Source organism: Drosophila melanogaster, chromosome 3R, assembly GCF_000001215.4.
Source record: "Drosophila melanogaster chromosome 3R".
NCBI lineage: Eukaryota > Metazoa > Arthropoda > Insecta > Diptera > Drosophilidae > Drosophila > Drosophila melanogaster.
The window spans coordinates 5,485,532-5,503,687 of NT_033777.3; the positions used below are offsets into that span (position 1 = coordinate 5,485,532).

The 18,156-nt window shown below is 45.5% G+C and overlaps 2 protein-coding genes across 6 annotated transcripts; one reads left to right on the forward strand and one right to left on the reverse strand.

Annotated features, from left to right (window-relative positions):
• Positions 1–11: 11 nt before the first annotated feature.
• CG31550 (uncharacterized protein) lies at positions 12–3,958 on the forward strand. Of its 4 annotated transcripts, none has more exons than NM_001275356.1 (7): positions 12–649; positions 704–1,353; positions 1,520–1,646; positions 2,304–2,776; positions 3,001–3,559; positions 3,613–3,742; positions 3,836–3,958. In NM_001275356.1, the coding sequence occupies exons 1-7, from the start codon at positions 108–110 to the stop codon at positions 3,860–3,862; spliced, it is 2,508 nt and encodes an 835-aa protein (NP_001262285.1). In that variant the 5' UTR covers positions 12–107; the 3' UTR covers positions 3,863–3,958. The 4 variants fall into 4 exon arrangements, with proteins under 4 accessions (NP_001262285.1, NP_730937.1, NP_001303495.1 ...); NM_169056.3 differs by having other exon boundaries at positions 1,529–1,646; NM_001316566.1 differs by having other exon boundaries at positions 1,520–2,776.
• A 15-nt stretch (positions 3,959–3,973) lies between these two features.
• NKCC (sodium potassium chloride cotransporter) lies at positions 3,974–17,171 on the reverse strand. Of its 2 annotated transcripts, none has more exons than NM_169057.1 (10): positions 16,506–17,171; positions 13,246–13,339; positions 7,574–7,958; positions 7,123–7,356; positions 6,013–7,064; positions 5,667–5,908; positions 5,171–5,607; positions 4,995–5,106; positions 4,439–4,712; positions 3,974–4,368 (listed from the first exon to the last, which is right to left on the reverse strand). In NM_169057.1, exons 1-10 carry the CDS (start codon positions 16,763–16,765, stop codon positions 4,252–4,254), a joined length of 3,207 nt encoding a protein of 1,068 aa, NP_730938.1. In that variant the 5' UTR covers positions 16,766–17,171; the 3' UTR covers positions 3,974–4,251. The 2 variants fall into 2 exon arrangements, with proteins under 2 accessions (NP_730938.1, NP_730939.1); NM_169058.1 differs by lacking the exon at positions 16,506–17,171 and adding an exon at positions 13,412–13,483.
• Between the last annotated feature and the right edge of the window lie 985 nt (positions 17,172–18,156).

The window sequence follows — 18,156 nt, forward strand, 5'->3', positions numbered from 1 at the left end:
GGTGATGCGAAGACTTGGTATAATTCCAAGTATGTGAGTTGGTTACACTGTTGCTTTGCTGGAAAAGAAAATTGTGGAATAAAACGGAGTCTGCGGCATTGGGAATTATGTCACAGCGAAATCACAGAGTGGACCGCTTCGCCCAGATGACAAAGCAGGAGGAGATCATAGCCAAGAAACGGCAAGAGATCCTCGAGAAGCAGAAGACGGCACAGCTGGCGAAGGCGGTGGCCGCGGCGCAGAACTTGGCAGCGCAGCTGAAAACCGAGACGACTGTGGGAAAACCCATTGGCAACGAGGTGGAGTATGAGGAGGATGCCCGATACCTGGACACCGCCGTCCAGGACACCTCTCTAGCGGCCGGCGAGGATGGCCTGGAGGCTGTTCACATTGAGGCCACGGCCAGCAAGGGAAAGACGGAGGACGCGGTGGCCCCCAAGACGCTGAATAGCTTCACTGGCAAAACGGGCAAGATCACATTTGGCATGAAGCGTCAGCAGCTGCCTCAGCCCAGTGTTGAGCAGCCACCACCGAAGGTTAAAAACACTTTCTGCAACGATGGTTCCTTTTTAGAGAACTTCAAGAAAATACTCGAAAAGCACGAAAAGCCTCCGCAGCCCTTGATTGTTCCGCCGGTTCCAGTGCCCAGGTGAGTCCACTATCGTAAAAATATTAATGTATATTAATTTGTGGGTAATTATAGCGCCGAGGAGAACAAAGCCGTGGACACGGAAACAGCAGAGCAGAACAACAGTCCCCAGCTAGAGGCGGCCATCGCCATAAGCTCGGCAGCAGCCATGGCTACCTCCATTACGGTGACCAGCTCGGCGCCAACTCATTTGGCTTTTGGACTACCCGTGCAAGCAGTGCAGCCACCACCGCCGCCTCCATTTGCATTCAATCCTACGCTTTTGCAACAGGGACCACCGCAGATGCAGCTGCCAGCTGCATTCTTCCACGGCCATTTGCCTCTGCACTTGCATCCGGCGGCAGTTGCTCCTCCGCCACCTCCACCGCCTCCACAGCTGCCCATCGCTCTGACCAACATGGGACAGATTTACATGCAGCTTGGTCCGTCTCCAGTGGAGGCTATGCAGCTGAATGCCATACCGGCGCCCAAAGAGTTTGACTTAAATGCCATACCTAAGCCACAAATAAATCTGGAGGCTATCCAGATGCCCAGCATCGGTGGTCATTCGACGGAGCAGCTTGGCCTCCTGCCGGACCGCATGTCCATGCCAGTGAATCCACACCCACCGCCTCCGCCGCCACCTGTAGTGGAGGAAATGGAGCAACAGCGCCAGCAGGTGGCACCTCCACATCCACCTCAGCCCACAGCTGCGCCGCCACAAGGTGTGTAACACTTGCAAAACAGTCCTCGTTGCCTGTTTTGATTTGCCATCTCCATTCCCTATCCACATCCAATATATACTCTCATTCTAACCACATCCAACTTCCTACTCATTCAATTTGTATAGAACTTTAATCGTTGAGCACGATTTTAAAGCAATTTATGTAGTTTTTTCAGAAACGTGCATACAATTGCCAACGTGCTTAGAAAACCTAATCGCACTGGTCGCGGAAAATGGTGAAGATTATGAAGATAAAATACGTTTGCATAGAAGCGAGTTGCATCCGGCCTTGTGGTAAATGACCTAAACATGTTTTAACTGGGACTAGTGGTAGTAGATGCACATAAGGGATGGACCGGGGGAGGGGGGGGGGGGGGGTCGTACAGTCCGTCTTAATTGGGGATTTTTCACGTTTACTTAATTGCTTTCGCAAGTTGAATCATTGTATAAGTGCCAGTTCTTTAGGATAGTAACAATTGAATTTTAAAAATTAGTCCGATTTATGTTATAGTTTGGTTGTTTTTAATTGCCATTACTCCGATATTTCACACGACACACACAGACGCACAGATTTCCGTTCCGCTTACTCAATCGTGAATTTAAAATCACAAACAGTGGACATGTACATGTTTTTCTTTGATGCGTTTTAAGTTAGATGTCTGATTAATACTACCAATGCCATGTAACATCTGACAAAACGGACCAACTTGATGGGGGTGTAGGAGGATTAGCCAGACCAGTCGCGTGGACTCATCGAGCGCACAGTGTTCCGTCGTTCCTCGATCGTCATCTAAAGTCTGGAGGAGCCAGCCGGCGGATGACAACTAATAATCTCTGAATAAGCCGCTATTGGGGCGCCTCAAACAGTTATTCATATAATGTCTTTGTACACGTGACTAACGTCGAGCACTTTTCATTGTACTTTTCACTTCTTTTGAATTTTGATAATAGGTTTCTTTATGATAAGAGCTGCGAGCAGTATCGAAGCTATAGCGACCAACTCCTCGACTACAAACAGCAGCGGGCTGAGCGACAACGGGAGCGGGAGCATCAGAAGCTAAGCCGGGACCATCAGCCGCAGGCGACGGAGCAGACGGACGCACAGCAACACCGCGAGGAGCAGCACAGCAACTCGGCGGCTGACAAGTACGACCCAGAGTCGGCCATCAGCGCGGACTTCGACTCGGATGACGAGTACATGCGGGGCATGATGGATCGCAACCGGGACAACATCAAGCGCCGCATTGAGTGTCGCAACGAGCTGAGCGACGAGGAGAGGCGCGAACGGGAGGAGGCTGCATCCGGAGAACCGCCGGATGGCGATGACCAGGACGACCAAGACGACAAGGAGTCGCAGAGGCAGCGTAGGAAGCGCGAGCGCAAGAGCCGATGGGGCGAGAAAGAGCAACAGTTGCCATCCTCAAGTATGTTTATATACTCTTAACCCTAAATAGTATATATATTCGTGATCACAGCCCGAGTCGATCTGTCAATTCCCGTCTGTCCGTTTATCTGCTTGTCTGTCCGTCCGTATGAACGCTGTGATCTCGCAGATTTTAAAAACCAGAAAGATGTAGACGACTGCCACTACCACTGAAATAATATGTATAATTATGACGCTACTGACAACAATCCTTATTATCTACAGGCACTTCGGGAAACTTTGGTAACCAAAATAAACCCATACTAAGTGGCATCACGCGAACAGATCCCGCGTTGTTGCAGTATGCTCGGCTCAACTATGGATCGACTCAGCTGAGCGAGGAGCAGTGGAAGCAGTGCGAGGAGCACTACAAAGTAAACCTGCTGTATCAGGACATGATGCGCAAGCGTCAGGAAATCGATCGACTGGCCCGTGGCGGTAAATTCAAGTACGAATACGACTCGGACGAGGACATTGAGGGCGGGACGTGGGAGCACAAGTTGCGAACAGCCGAAATGGAGGCCACATCCCTATGGGCAAACGCCCTGACCAAGCAAAGCGAAGGCAAGCATCACATCGGCGACTTTCTGCCCCCCGAGGAGCTCAAGAAGTTCATGGAGCAGTACGAGGCGAAGAAGAACAACAGGCAGCCGGATCTAAGCGACTACAAGGAGTACAAACTAAAGGAGGACAACATTGGCTTCCAAATGCTGCAAAAACTCGGCTGGAAAGAGGGGCAGGGCTTAGGACAGGACGGAGCTGGAATTGTGGACCCCGTTAACAAGTAGGTTACCTATCCTATGTTTGAAAGTATCTCACTGTATAATATGGCAACAGGGCACCGCAACGCGATGGAAACCAAGGACTTGGTGTCAGCAGCGCTGCCCAGCCAGAGGACTGCGACAATGAATATGACGCCTACAGGAAGCGAATGATGTTGGCCTATCGTTTTCGTCCAAATCCTTTGGTAAGTAATCCCTGGAAACTGGCAAGGGAAGAGAACATAACTAATATGATAGCTATAAATGCTTAATATATATGACTTCTTATTTGTTTGCAGAACAATCCACGTCGCGCCTACTACTAGCACTACCTAAAATGACCCCTACCCACATAACTACCAATATCCTAGGTCCACTTATTCAACTGCAACTTTGCTGAATAAAATGTCCTCGTTTAAATTAAACAGCGGACACGTCAGTTTATTTTAGGGGGTCGTTTATTCAGTAAGTAGTTCGTAATTAACTTAAATCTATTGCAAGCGTTTAGGAGTTCGATCGTACAAAGGAGTACGTAAGTAAGAAGTGTGGAGGTCTCTTAGAACGAGAGTCTGGGCTCTGGAATTCCATTTTGATTCGGCGGCACATTGCACAACTCCCAATCAAGGGACTGATTCGATTCTACCGGGAACTGGGAACTGGACCACCTAAACGCTAATAATACTAAGTTGTACTCGAACTGGAAGCGAGGGCTAGTCTAGGAGTAGAGCGTCAGCACGGGCGTCTGGTTGCCGCGCGCCAATGCCACCGGACACTTCATGTCCGACGTGAGCATCTCCAGCCATGACATGTACAGCGGTGCCGAGATGGCCTCCTGGAAATACAAAAATACGCATGTGTTAGTGGTCAATCACGATGTTAGTGCTCATTTCCGAATGTCTCACCTTGCGCGGCATGGGCAGGGACATGACCACCAGGGAAGCGTTTGATGAGTGCTTGACCACCAGCTCATGGATGCGCAGCTGGCGATTCGTCTTCTCCGACATGCTCTGCAGCTCATCGTCCGTGATGCCGAACTCGTTGCGGGCTCCGCGGCGGAAGGGCTCGATCAGCCGCTTGTGCTTCAGCACCGTGTCCGCCCGCGGCTGCTCGGAGACGCCCTTCAGCATAATGAGCTCAGAGTACTTGATGCGGAACTTGGTCAACAAGCTAGCCATGCTGTAGGGTAGAATTTACCATTTGTACTATCATATTTGTGACAATATTTTCAAAATAATAGTATAGTATAGTGAGAGTAATAATCATCTTTTGATTTCCGTCCTGGCTTCTTCTTCGGTCTCACGGAACTATATGGGATGGTGGAAGGCATATCCTCTCCTTTTTATTGATCGGAACTCTTTTCGCTCAAATGGAACCCAAACCCTTTGACCTTCGACCTTTGTATACTTTGGATTCGGAAACGCATTCTTGTGCCTGTTACGTGTTGTTCTAAAGACTTACCTCTTCTCTTCCTGCTCCTCGTCTTTTCCGTGGCACATTGCGAACACCCTTAGCTTGGAGTTCTGCCAGTGGGAGCGCATGGAGATTATGTAGGGCAGGAGAATTGTGAGACCTACATGTATTCCCAATGACTTGTGGATTAGTTGCAAAGTGGCTGATTACGACCAAGTACCCACCTCCGTCGTCGTACAGCCAGAAGACATCGATTGTGCCCTTGGGCTGTTTGCGCGTGAATATGGTCATGGCGTCCAGCAAGTTTTGGGGTATGTCCGATCCGCCCTTGGTGTGGTAGGTGACGGCGGGCTCATCCGAGCTGGTCACCTTGTAGCTGCGGGAGTTGCGCTGCATGTTGGGCATCGGTGCTGGCTGGGGCATTGTGAAAGAGGAGTTGGGGCTGTCCATGCTGGCTAGGTTCAGGTTGGAGTCAATGTGCAGCAGCTCCGAGGCTGCATTGGCCGCCGGCATCAGTTCGTTGGTGAATCCATGCGCATTGGCGGTATGCATGTGACCCATTCCGTTGGCCGGCAGAGTGACCTCGGAACTCAGCTCAGAGAAATCCAATCCGTTGGGCAGTCGGAGCAGGGCCACGCCCATACGCTGAGAAAAAGCATTGCTATGGAAGAGGTGGACTTGGTAAGGCATCCAATAACATAGTTTGGGGAAATAACTTACTACAAAATGGAAAAGTAACTCTCCACCTCCTCCTTGCGACAGCGATTCCAGTCCGGCTTGTAGCCCACCAGCACAATGTTCGGAGACATTTTGCCGAAGCCCGTTGACTTTGTCAACGCATTTATTCCGTCCTCCAGGCTGAACCCATCAATCACATTGTAGAAGGCCTTGATCTTGCGGGCATCCAGGTACTTTTGTCCATCCTTCACCAGGTGCTGCCGGTTCTTGTAGCCCACCCGCACCTGAAAGGATATAACAAGTATTTTAGTAAGAATCACCATTCCGCTTTTCTTGATGTCCAACAAAATGGGTGAGTTTTCCCTTATCAAGAAATCCATTCACGTACCGGTATTATATTTGCCACGAACATGAGGGAGTTGTTCTTGGTCAGCAGGTAGCCAAAGTCCACGAGTGGCGGTCTGGTCTTGGGATCGCCGGAGAGCACCAGCACCTGGGGATGGTAGTTCTTGACGTGATCCGAGACGTTCTGCAGTCGGTGGACGGCCATTAGAGCAGCCTTGTACTGCTGAGCCTGCGTGGTGGATCCCCAGTTGGCCTCCGGCTTGCGGTACATGACCACCAGATAGAGGGCGAAGATGATGCCAAAGGTGATGATGGCGGCCACGTAGTTGATCAGGAACATGATGGCCACGCACATGGCGAACCCGAAGAGGCTGAGCCAGGCGTTGTAGTACTTAAAGGTGGGTCGCCATCCCAATGGCTTCACGAAGGCCGCGTGGAATGTGCAAAAGTTGATGAGGGCGTAGGAGGCCAGGTAGAAGGTGGAGATCAGAGGAGCGATCAGGTTAAGCTCTCCGATCAGCAGGAAGCCGGTGGTGATGAAGAAGGTGAGCACGTAGCCGCGATACGGTTCGCCGTGCTTGCCGTACGGCTTCGAGAAGAAGATTAGACCCGGGTAGATCTGGTCAATGCCCAGGGCCTGCACCAGCCTGGGAACGGAAAGCAAGTTGGTCAGGGCCGTGCTTAACGTGGCTGCAAAGCAGCCGGCGTAGATGAGTGGTCCCCACAGCGACATCTCCTGCATCATTTCGTACGAGTTGAAGAGACCCCAGGTGCAGTTGCCCGTGGCCATGCACGGCAGCTCCGAGGAAACAATGGTGCCATTGACGAGGTCAGCTGGTATACCGGAGGCATCTCTTACAGCAGCGCCACCGGCGAAGAGGACAAAGAGAGCGTATGAGGACATCGAGATGAGCAGGGACCAGAAGGTGCCCTTCGGTATAGCAGCTCCGGCATCCTTGAGGTCTCCGCAGATATTTGCTCCTGCCTGGATGCCCGTCACGCTGGGAAAGAAGATAGCGAACACGCTGAAAAAGTCGTGGTTTACGCCCTCCGCATAGCGATAGTCCGATCCGAAGTTCTCCTTCAAAGTAGCCCCTAATTTAGGTAACCAGTTATGAGGTTATTACTTTCTTAAGTTCTCTTATGAACTCACATGAAAAGCCGACGAAACCCCTAGAGATTTGCTCCTCATTACCCTGGGGTCCAATGGCAGCTCCGATCAGGAAATTGAAGATGGCCAGGACAATCGTGACGATCAGGAAGTTCTGCGCCTTCGTCTCCCACTCCATACCCACGCAGCAGATTAGGATGAGCACCAGCACGGTTATCGATCCCACGATCCGGATGTCATTGATCCCGTTGTCGACAATCTTCAGGTCGTTGTTCTCTGGAAATGAGATTAATGATTACTCCGGAACTAAGTTAAGGATATCCTCAAACTTAATTAAACCAGACTGGATCCATGAAATATAGTGAAAGTCGTTTCTATTTCAACCTTTATTTTTTATCCTATTTATTTAGGACATTTAAAGCTGCCCCATTTGTGGCCACCCTATTCAAGTTAATCGAATGGCCTCTGTGTGCACAAGTCAATTGATACTCACTGAGTAAAACATTTAGCGATTCGCAGAAGCCGATGGTGTTCATCGAGGCTGAGACGGCGTTGGCGAAGGCGAAGACCACGCCCACCGACGCCCCAAACTCGGGGCCCAGCGAACGGGATATGATGAAGTAGACGCCGCCGCCCTTGACCTCGCCGTTGGTGCTAATGGCCGACAGCGAGAGCGTCGTGATGACGCAGACCACCGCGGAGATCGTAATTATAATCAGGGACTGCAGGATGCCCGACTCGGCCACCACCCAGCTGAGGCGCAGGAAGAGCATTACGCCCCAGATGTTGAGAAGGCAAGGTATCAGCACGCCCACGATCCATCCTAGCTTGATGTGTCCGCCAGTTGCCTCCGGTTCGGGTTCGGGAATAGTGATGCTCTGCAATGGAGAAACGATCTTATGGATAATAAAAATATATATGTATGTAGTATGTAGGTCGTCCTTATAAGTAATACCTTTCTTAAGTAAGACACATTAGTATTAACTTTTCACATAGGTTATGTTCAATCTAGCCGGCTAATGATTTGGGCAAACGGGAAAAGGCCGTCATCGGATTGTTATTTGCCTGATAATGGGATCTTGACATAAGTGGCATTCAATCGAATGTGTGCTAACTGTGTGAGATTGAATTGAGTTCGGCTTTTTTTTTTAACTGTATACGACTCGAACAGCTGCTTGGGTGAGTTTTTATCCGGAATTACTCATACGACATGTGTGCAATTTAGTACTCGGATTCAATTAACGACCCGTTAACGACCCCCAAAATACGAAAGCAGCAGCAAGCGAAGGCACAGCCACAACCAGATTATGAGCAGCAGCTCACATTGCTTTCCATTCTAATTAAAGTTCACTTTTATTAGCCGCACTTAAACTGGAAACATTATGAAAATGTTCACATAAAAGCTGAAACCCACCCAATGAGATGCCACCAAGTCAACTATTTAACGTATGCCCCAAAGTATTTCCTTTGTTCGGTTCGGATATAGTTCGTCCAATAGGGCGGCAAGTGCAAAAACAAAGACGAAATCCACTTTAACTGCGGCGAGGAAGTGACAGCTATGTGTCAATTAAACCCTACAATAGCTTTTTAGCTTGGCTTTTTGCTATCTCATGGGAATTTAGCCTGAAAAAGTGCCATTCTAAGTACTTGCCATTTTATGAGAGGAAGTAATTGTACCTGCAATTCATTTCAAAGTCTCTAAAAGTCCAAATTTATTTAGTTTCTGTCTCTTAAATGTTCTATATGGAATGAGCTTGCAAGGATAATGGCGTAAGTGCAAGTTGAAGTCCTTTAAGAAACAAAAGCTTCTACAATACCAAGCCCATTGCAGCAGTTCAATCAAATTCAAAATATTCTTTCTATTCAGCGAAACTGAATCGAATTCAATTCAATTTCCTAATGAACAGCAAAGAATGTTTCCGCTCTTCAAGCCAAAACAAGTCAGCAAATATATCTTTTTATCACATGTATACAATACTTGGGGTCCAAAAACTTCCACTGGCACTGATCAGCACAACTTCTTGTGATTGTGATAATTTAATAGATTTACCAAGACATTGCTCCCGTGCCCTTGTCGGGTTATTGTTTTGCCATTTGTCGCAGCGATGGAATGGGGCTTGTTTACTTTATTGTTTGCCCACATAATTGAGTGTTTTTTAAAGCGCCTCCATTCGGACTCGCCTCCCGTGGCATGTGGTGGTGGCGGTGGATGAGGAGGAGCAGGAGCAGGAGGCAGGGTTGGGCAGGACGACATCGATTCGGGAGAGCACACAACCCCCAGACAGCTCAGGTCGCACACGCTGCGTATACGCAATGCTGGTTAGTTAGGCTGCCGCGGTAGGTGGTTAATGTTGATTGCTTACACATTTTTGGCGGTTTCGAGCGAACGCCAGCTCAGTCAGACGCAATCATAAACATTTGTACACTTCAATAAAAAACTTTAAAGTTATTTACTCACTCATTTAATTGTAAATATATCAATAAGATACTTCTCACACATACACAATCAAGTACTTTAGAAAGAAAACCAGTATTTGGCTATAATTATTATGATTACAAACAGCGAAATATATTCCCCCAGTGTCTCTGCCCACTCACTGGCTTCCAAAGCGGAGGACCAAGGGGTATTTGTGGTCTCACTAGTTACATTCTCTGGCGCTTCCTTACTGTCCATTTCTGCCCATTTCATTTCATTTCATTTCATTTAGCGTAATACGCATTTGGCTCTGCGGTTGTTTTTCCCCATTCGAGTTGTCTTTGTTATTATGGTCGATGTGCGTGGAAAATTTTCGCACCCGAAATTGGTATTGGAATTGGAACTTGGATCCACTTTCTCGGATGCCTCGTGCCACTGATTTGAGCATAGTAATAGACAAAGGAAGACAAAGTGATGGATATGGGTCGGAAACAAGGAGGATGCGTTGGCCAAAGAGTAAGTTTTCAAGTTCATAAATAGATGGATGTGAACTCAGTCGGCAGAAAATTATTATTAGCCTCGATAAAGCAAAGTCTCTAGCCAATAAGGGCGACTGGTTACGAGGAGCAGATTGGCATCCTTAAGTTTCTAAACAAATCCTTAGACCGCTGGATATTTTTACTGATTTAGAGCGAACAGAAATTTAGGCACAATTTCAGCAAATGCGCATAAAATCGATAAGGCCAAATGAGTTATTCAATAAATTTGAGAAAATGGCATTTTCCTCATTGAGAGGAGAGATTTTCCAACAGTTTTGTGCCCCTCGCCGCGTTTGAACAATAGCGGATAAGTATCAGAAATGCAACACAAATGGGGTAAACATATTGTTATATGCGCCGATTACTTAATGGCTTGTTCGCGGCAATGGCAATGCGGTAAACAAAGATTTTGCAGCAAGACTTGCTCATTAGGAAATCAATAAATGTTACAAAAATAGCAGCCAGCTCTTTGGCTACGAATTATAAATTAGAATTGTAATTACAAGTGCAATACAAAAGGAATCTAAAAAGGTAAATGCGCCACAGGCAGCCGCTTGATGATGCAAAAATCGCTCATACTGATGCTATAGCTCGATAGTGCCACTCGGTTTTATAAATTATTTTTTTTTTACGATTGATTTCAGAACTGCCAAGAACTGGAAATGGTTTTTGGCTGTCCAATTAATTTTGATCTTAATTGATTAAAAGTGAGGAATAATCTATCGCTTAGCCGGCGCTTATCAAAATGACATCTTGTCAGCACTTTTGACAGGCTCAAGACTGCCACACTTGTGCACCAGGCGTTTCTGGAGAAGATTTGATCTTCTGAGCACCAAATATAGCAGCCGGCTCTTTGGTTACGAATTGTAAATTAGAAGTGCAATCACAAGTGCAATACAAAAGTTATCTAAAATGGGAAAATCGACTTGATGATGCAAACATCGCTCATACGCCGTGTTGAACGTCGAAAGACTTCGATGGCATAGCTCGATAGTGCCATTTGGTTTGACAAATTACTTTTTTTTTGAGAGGTTCGATTTTAAAACTGCCAAGAACTGGAAATGGTTTTTGGGTGTCCGATTAATATTGAGTGGGTGTGTTCTGTCAGCTTAATTGATTGAAAGTGAGGAATAATCCATGGCTTGGCCGACGTTTATCAAAATGACGTCTTGTCAGCACTTTTGACAGGTTCAAGACTCGCGCACTTGTGCAACCGACCGTTCTGGAGGGGATTCGATCCCCCGGCCACCCTCCCTATGACAAGAAAGGGACGTCGATGGCAACAGCCACATCTGCATGCCGCGACTGTCAATCTTAATGACACGACACACTTGTTCTGCACTATCGCCACCCTCTGCTCATCCACATCCCCATCCATCCTGCGACACATATGTTATGGTGTTGACGATAGACGCCACATGATGAGCTGTTTACTCACGCTTGGAAGGTTCCGCGGGTCCTGCTCCCCGCTCCTTGAAACTGTGGCCCATGCCAGATGCATGGCTGCATCTTGTTGACAATTAATTTGGCTTTAGCGCTGTTATCGATATCGCCTTGCGCATTATAAGCCATGGATGGATACAGAAAAATCCACTTAGGAATCGAATAAAGCGCGCTCGTGTTGATTTTCTCTATTCCCGCGGAGAAAAGTTGAGGAAAGGCAAAAAAAAAAAACAAATTTTCTTCGAGGTTCTGATCTCCTTGAATTCTCCTGTAAACTCGTATAACATTATGTACTATTATTATTATTCTTCGGCAGGGATTGTAATTTAAAGACGTTGAATTTAGTCTGTTTATATCGAAGTGGGAACTATTTCATGAGTCTGGTAGTCTTTTATTTGAAGCAAAACCAGTTTTGAGAATAATACTTTCGTATATTCATGAAAACCAAACATAGAGCCAACATAATTTTTGTGAATTATTTAGATGATTTTAGCAAAACCCTTTAGATGAGAATTGCTATCTTGTAATTCGAATTCCCCTAATCAGCCGTATCTCTCTTGTAATGCATTTTCGGCGATATCTGGCATACGCCCTGCTGGCCACGCGAAGTGAATTAATTGAACAATACAGAAACTGTATTGGGGAGACGCATCAAGTTTATTACTCCGGCGATAAACATAAAGAGCGTAACACTGGAAGCGATTATACTCATAGGTCTCCTCCGCCCCTTTAATTCCACCTAAGCGATAAGCCAAGATGGACTGAGGGCTGTAGGTGGTATGTGGGGTGTGTGGTAGGTGGTTGAAGGTGGGAAGGTCTGCTTGAGAAAGTGGGCGGCCTCGGGAGATGTGTGCTGCCAGCTTATCTAGAGTGGCCACAAAGTCATCGCGATAGCAGCGCCCAAATCTGTTGGCACAATACATCAATGGCTGGGATGCCCGGAAGACGTCATGGAAAACTCGCAATTTGCACCTCGGAAATGTGAGAATTGCTCAAGTAAATAAATCAGGCAACGTATTAATGAATTTCAGATATTCAGATATAGAAATATTGTGCACGCATATATGTAGATGGGCATATTATTGGGGCTTTTGTAGGCCAAAGTACGAGCAGAAAACGTTTCGATTTCTGGCTGGATCCATATTTTTTGTTTTGGTTCTGGTTCGCTTCATGCTAGCCAAGGTATTTTTGCTGTGGTTTGTTTATTTGCCGGGTACTTGAAATGTTTTCAGAACTGAGTAGACTACGACTGAAGTGCGCTGCAAGGATTATGCCATGGCGAACAGAAAGCAGATCCCCGAGTATGACACTGTGTAGCAGATTGAGATACTCCACGATTACGGACGCCACTTTGGCCTATCACTAATCCCGACAGCCAACTTATGGCATCATTTATGACCTTTCGACCACTTAAAGTGCGTTCCATGCCGCTTGGATGTCCGATTGTTGGGCAAGGTCGAATGTTCAGCGTCACTAGGCCATCAAACGGCTAGCCGATAAGGATGAAGCACTAAAACTAAAAGTTGTAATATGGTATCTGATAGTATCACGTTCGTTTTATCGAACTCATAGTTTTAAATAACTTGAGCTCATTTCACTGCACGTTAGCCGTTTGATTTGATTCTGTACCCATTTTATGTGCACTATATTTGAATGCTATGTAAATCCACTGTACAATCCCCGTTTGCCGTTCACTGATTATGCAAACTGCTGGGCACTCGGACCCGCTTACGTCATGGACTCCGATTGGGGGGCTTCAGAACTCACCTGGTCGACCGCCTCTCCTTGAAGTTCGCCGATAGAAGGACGCTTGAGGTTGCGCATGGAAATGCGGTAGTTGTCCAGGCGCGGCAGACTCTCCCTGCAATCAAATGGAAGAGAAGGTATCCGATTAGAGCAAGTCACTTTCTAGTGCCAAGGCTAGTATCCCTACTGGTGGAACGGAAGCAGCACTATCACCGCCTCGGGCAGCATGACCGTCGCCTGCAGCGTTCCGAGCAGAAATACCCACTCCGGCGGATTCCAAGTGTAAGAAGCAAGTTATTTCTGTGTGTACGCATTAATAATAAGACAATAAAATCGGCCAGCCGAGTGGTAAAGGTAGCCGGGCAGAAGGTCAGGGGCTCCGCGCCGAAATCGAGAAAAATCAAGTTTTATCGGAAAATTCTTCTGTTCGGGAAGAGAGAGTCTGCCCTGATGTATATTTACTGATCGCCAACGAAAACAGAAGCAAAAGCAACAACATTACCAGCAGCTAAAGCCAAAGCAATGCCAAAATATAATTTAAAATCTTAAAAAGGAAAAACAGAATGAGGAAGGCAATAATCGACGAGCACAGTGCGGCGCCACGAGCGTCCAGAGGCGTCGATTCCAATGAATCCAAAGGGGTAAGACGCACGGTGCACGGGGCATGGTGCATGGTGCATGAATGACAGTCCATTGAAACTAAAAGTATGGCGTTCAACGAAACGATCGCCTTACTCATTACTCTGACTAATTCCAAAAATATTGCAATTAAAATTTTCACGAGGAAAGTGCACTGAAATATGTGGGCTTACTGTTGAAAAGACCATGGTACACTTCATTTTATCTAGAATAATGCCTCTGTTTGAAGTGACATATTGTAATCGGTAAATTTGCTGATTACCCACTAACCCAGTTCATCAAGACGTCTTGATGCCTTGAAAATCCTGATTAAGATGGAAAGTCTGAATATTCTCTAGAGATACACTAGCACCTCTGATAAATTACAATAAAGTGTAATCCTCACTTTCTTATTCTATGTATTCGATCCCCATTGCTTTTAGATCGCCGCTCGGCTTGTGAATAACTTATGAGTGTTTATTAATTGTAGACAGAATCTGTGGAGGGCGTTTTTCATTGTGCTACTAAATAAATTGCAAGCATTCAGCAAAGAGAATCGGACGTCTTGTGGCTTTTCCTTCGATTCCATTTCCATTTTCACTTCCAATTCATTTGCCAGACGACGGAGATACAGATACATTCGGCTAAGATACACATACATTCCTCACGACTATGTTTATGTACTATAGCATGTAAATATTCTCTAGATGCTCGTTCATGACGTATATGGGGGTCCAGTCCAGGCCATCGAGGGGCATTGATTGCTGGCCGGTTTCGTTGGGAATCAGCTGGTCCGAGTTAGTTCAACACAATTGGAGCCGGGCAGAGTTCGATCAATTGAACTCATTTGCGATCGCACTCTCCGAACGACAGTCGTAAATTTATTTGTTGACACGCTCATCCTTTTGGAGAAAGCCATCTGAGCTGCGAGCTCCGGAACTCGCGGAATGCAAGTGATCGCTAGCTCCGATGGCGATCCTTGTGCCAAAAACGGCTAATATACCCGACGTGCTCAGAATTTAGATAAGTTATTATATTATTTTTTGGCGGGCTGATGATGTAACTTGCTTGCCGTGTGCAAATTTTCCGGGAAAACAAATCATTGGCTGTCATTCTTAATCCGGAGGTCTCCCAATTTTCGGACAGATCTTTGGCAGCTTTTTATTGCATTTAATTTGAGCACGAGATTGCGTATTATCGAAAGTGGAACAATTGCAGCAATTAATTCGGGGGCTTTCGACGGGGTCTGGGTCGAAATCGTTAATTTGGGCCAACAGCCAACTGTCATGTGGCAAATTTGAATAATCAGAAGTGGAAAAAATTCGAATTAATCCAGAAGCAAGTTAATTTGGAAGTGATCTGTGACCTTTTTTTGAAAGTGCTTCATGTCGGAATGTTCGTCATGTACTTGAAATCATTCACATGAACTGTATGTTTTCAAACGGGTATTTATATTTGCCATTCCTATTTAATCACACAATTAGCTTTTAATAGCAAGTGAAACATATTAGGTGAACCTACCCTAATATTCTACAATCATGTATTTATATATACTAGTATAAACTGAGATTGAACCAAGTGAAAGTGGAGTGCATCAATCGGACATTAAGTGCATCCAACTTCGGACAATGTTGCTCTTGTTGAGCCTTTCGTTCTGTCATTATTTTGGGTTTATGTGCCAAACGTGATTACAATAAATTGGCATAATGTAACCTTCGTTTCGGTTATGCAAACGGAATGTTTTCGTTTCGCTTTTCATTCACATATCACACAATTTTGACGTGTTTTATTGTCTGTTTTAAGGCCCAGTACAATGGCATTTATTTATTGTGCACTGCAAACAGACTGAGTTTAAACATGTGTTCGCACCTCAATTGAAACTCATTACGGAGAGTAAAATTAATGATTAATTTGCTTTGGGAAAACTCTAATTAATTGTTGTATTATTCCTAAATTGTTTCAGACGCGAGTGTAGACACCACGTGCGCACTAATGGATGGAAATAATGTATCTCAAGCTCCTAAAAGGTATCAGCTGAATCGCAACACTTTTATCTTGAGAGTAAATCCCCTCAATCGAAGCAATTATCAAAAATCCAACAACTTGTAAAATCGGATGTTGAAAATGAAAATTTATTTTCAACACGCTAACCGCTGAGAAAACAGAAGAGATTGTGTCTTTTATATTTTCTCTTAATTTACATCTTAAACAAAACTTCCATCAGATGTCGACTATAAGATCAAAGCGTAAAAATGTTTTTTTAATTCAAGTTCTATTATTATTTTAGGTAAAAACACGAAGATGAGAACCTGTAAGTAAAATATAATGTGAAATACAAATTAATTGAGCTACAAAATTCCCCAAAATATGAATAGTTGTAAAACCATTGCATACTATGACATAGGGTTTCCATTCCTTTAGCGAAAAATCCTAACTGGATAAATCGTTGATAATATCAATATTCAAATTCAAAAACAATATTATTAACGACGAGAGTCCAACCGAAGAATATATATATATATATATTTTCCGATAACTTCAATTAACAACAAAATACCATTGATTAGAAACGACGTTCCGGTTTTTCCACCTGTGCCGACACATTTTTAAAGCAAATCGCTCGCATTTTAGCCGGGAATGCGTTAAATTCAAATTAAACTTACTTTGTTAGCTGGGCGAGACTAAACTTGCGCTCGGCGTCCGATTTGCGCAGGAAGTTACCGAATCCGCGGAAGGAGAGCCGGGAGCTGCGGCGGTTCTCGCCCGTCTCCCCCGAAGCCTTGGGATGCAGGTGGTTTTCGTTGCTGGTGGGCGGAAGTGGGTGGGCTGCGTCCGTCTGGTCGGATTCAGCTGATCTAGCCTCGCCATCGTAGCCGGCGTTCGCGGTGCCGTTCACCTTTGAGATCTGGAAGCGATCGGCCATGGTGTGGCTCTGGGGAGTCCTGCACTTGGTTGCTCAGTGGACCCTGGACACAGATTCTTATCGATTGCACGGGCACCTTGACGCTAGCTAACGAGCCGAGCACATTTGCATTTCACACACTTGGCAGGATGAGAGCGCCCCACTGGGAGTGGATGATATCACAAGGAGCGCGAATCGAAGGACCGAGTTTACACGTCCGACTGCGCTTGACCCTCAACGACGATTGTCCGGATATTCAGAACGCATCGACCACGTCGGCTTGTTTTGGGTGTTTCGGGTTCGGTTTCGGATTTGAATTCGGGTTCGTTTTTATATATGTTTCTGAATCTCACGGGAAACACTCCGATGATTTCTCCGTGGCGGCTGGGCAATTGCAACTTATCGCGCCGACTGTCGCACGGCGTTTGAGCGTTGTCAAGTGTTTACCGCCCGATTATTATGGCTTTTTGCGCCAGTCAGCTGCTCCTCTGCTTCCGCTGTGCTGTGGATTTGGCAGCGGCTGCTTCAGTTCGAACCAACTTGGCGCCCGCGTGGTGAGTTTCCAACAAGTGTTCGGGGCGAACTCACCACAAGAGCGCTCTCTGTGCGGAGCGACGAGGAAAGCAGCGCGATTCGGGAAAGAACCGTTGGCCAGGAGGTCCGACGGCGGGATACCCGCTCTTTAGAGGGTCTAGCGGGCGTATACGTAATGTTGCAACGCATACACAGAAAGTAGTTCGAGGTGCAGAGTACAGGGGAAAGAAAAATTCTTTGTTATGATAGTTAATTGGTTAATTTTACGTAAAGAATTTTATAATATGAAAATACTATGCGTTCTGTTCAAAGTTCCTTAAAATTTTAATCTTCATTTTAGAGCTTACACAAAATATTCATGGTAAAATTTTGAAACTTTAGAAATTTTAACCAACTAATACTTATCGGATTATTACAACATTTTTTCGTTCTGGAAAAGGACTTTACACTGAGAATATTTTTTGTTTATTTTGGGTAAAAAACAAAACAAATTTTATAGAAATATTTTATATTTATTTTTCATAAATATTTCAAACCTTAACAACTTTTCAAATTTATAAGCGTACTTGATAAGTAGTAGAATCAAAGATTTTGCTCTATATTAACATTTTTGTTGTCGACAACGCAAACGAGATTAGCGAATCCAATCTTATTATTATCGTTCCATTTCAGATGACTGTCATTTAGCCACACAGTTTAAACGCAGAGATGATTGTGTGTTGATATTCAATCAAACTGACATTTTATATATTTTGTTTTTCCCCAAATATTAAAGTTGTTATTGTTTATCTTTGTTTCGTTTTATTCAAAGGCAAAAAGGCCTTAACAAATAAAACTAAAATATGCATATTTCCCACTCATTCATATTCGTTTAACTT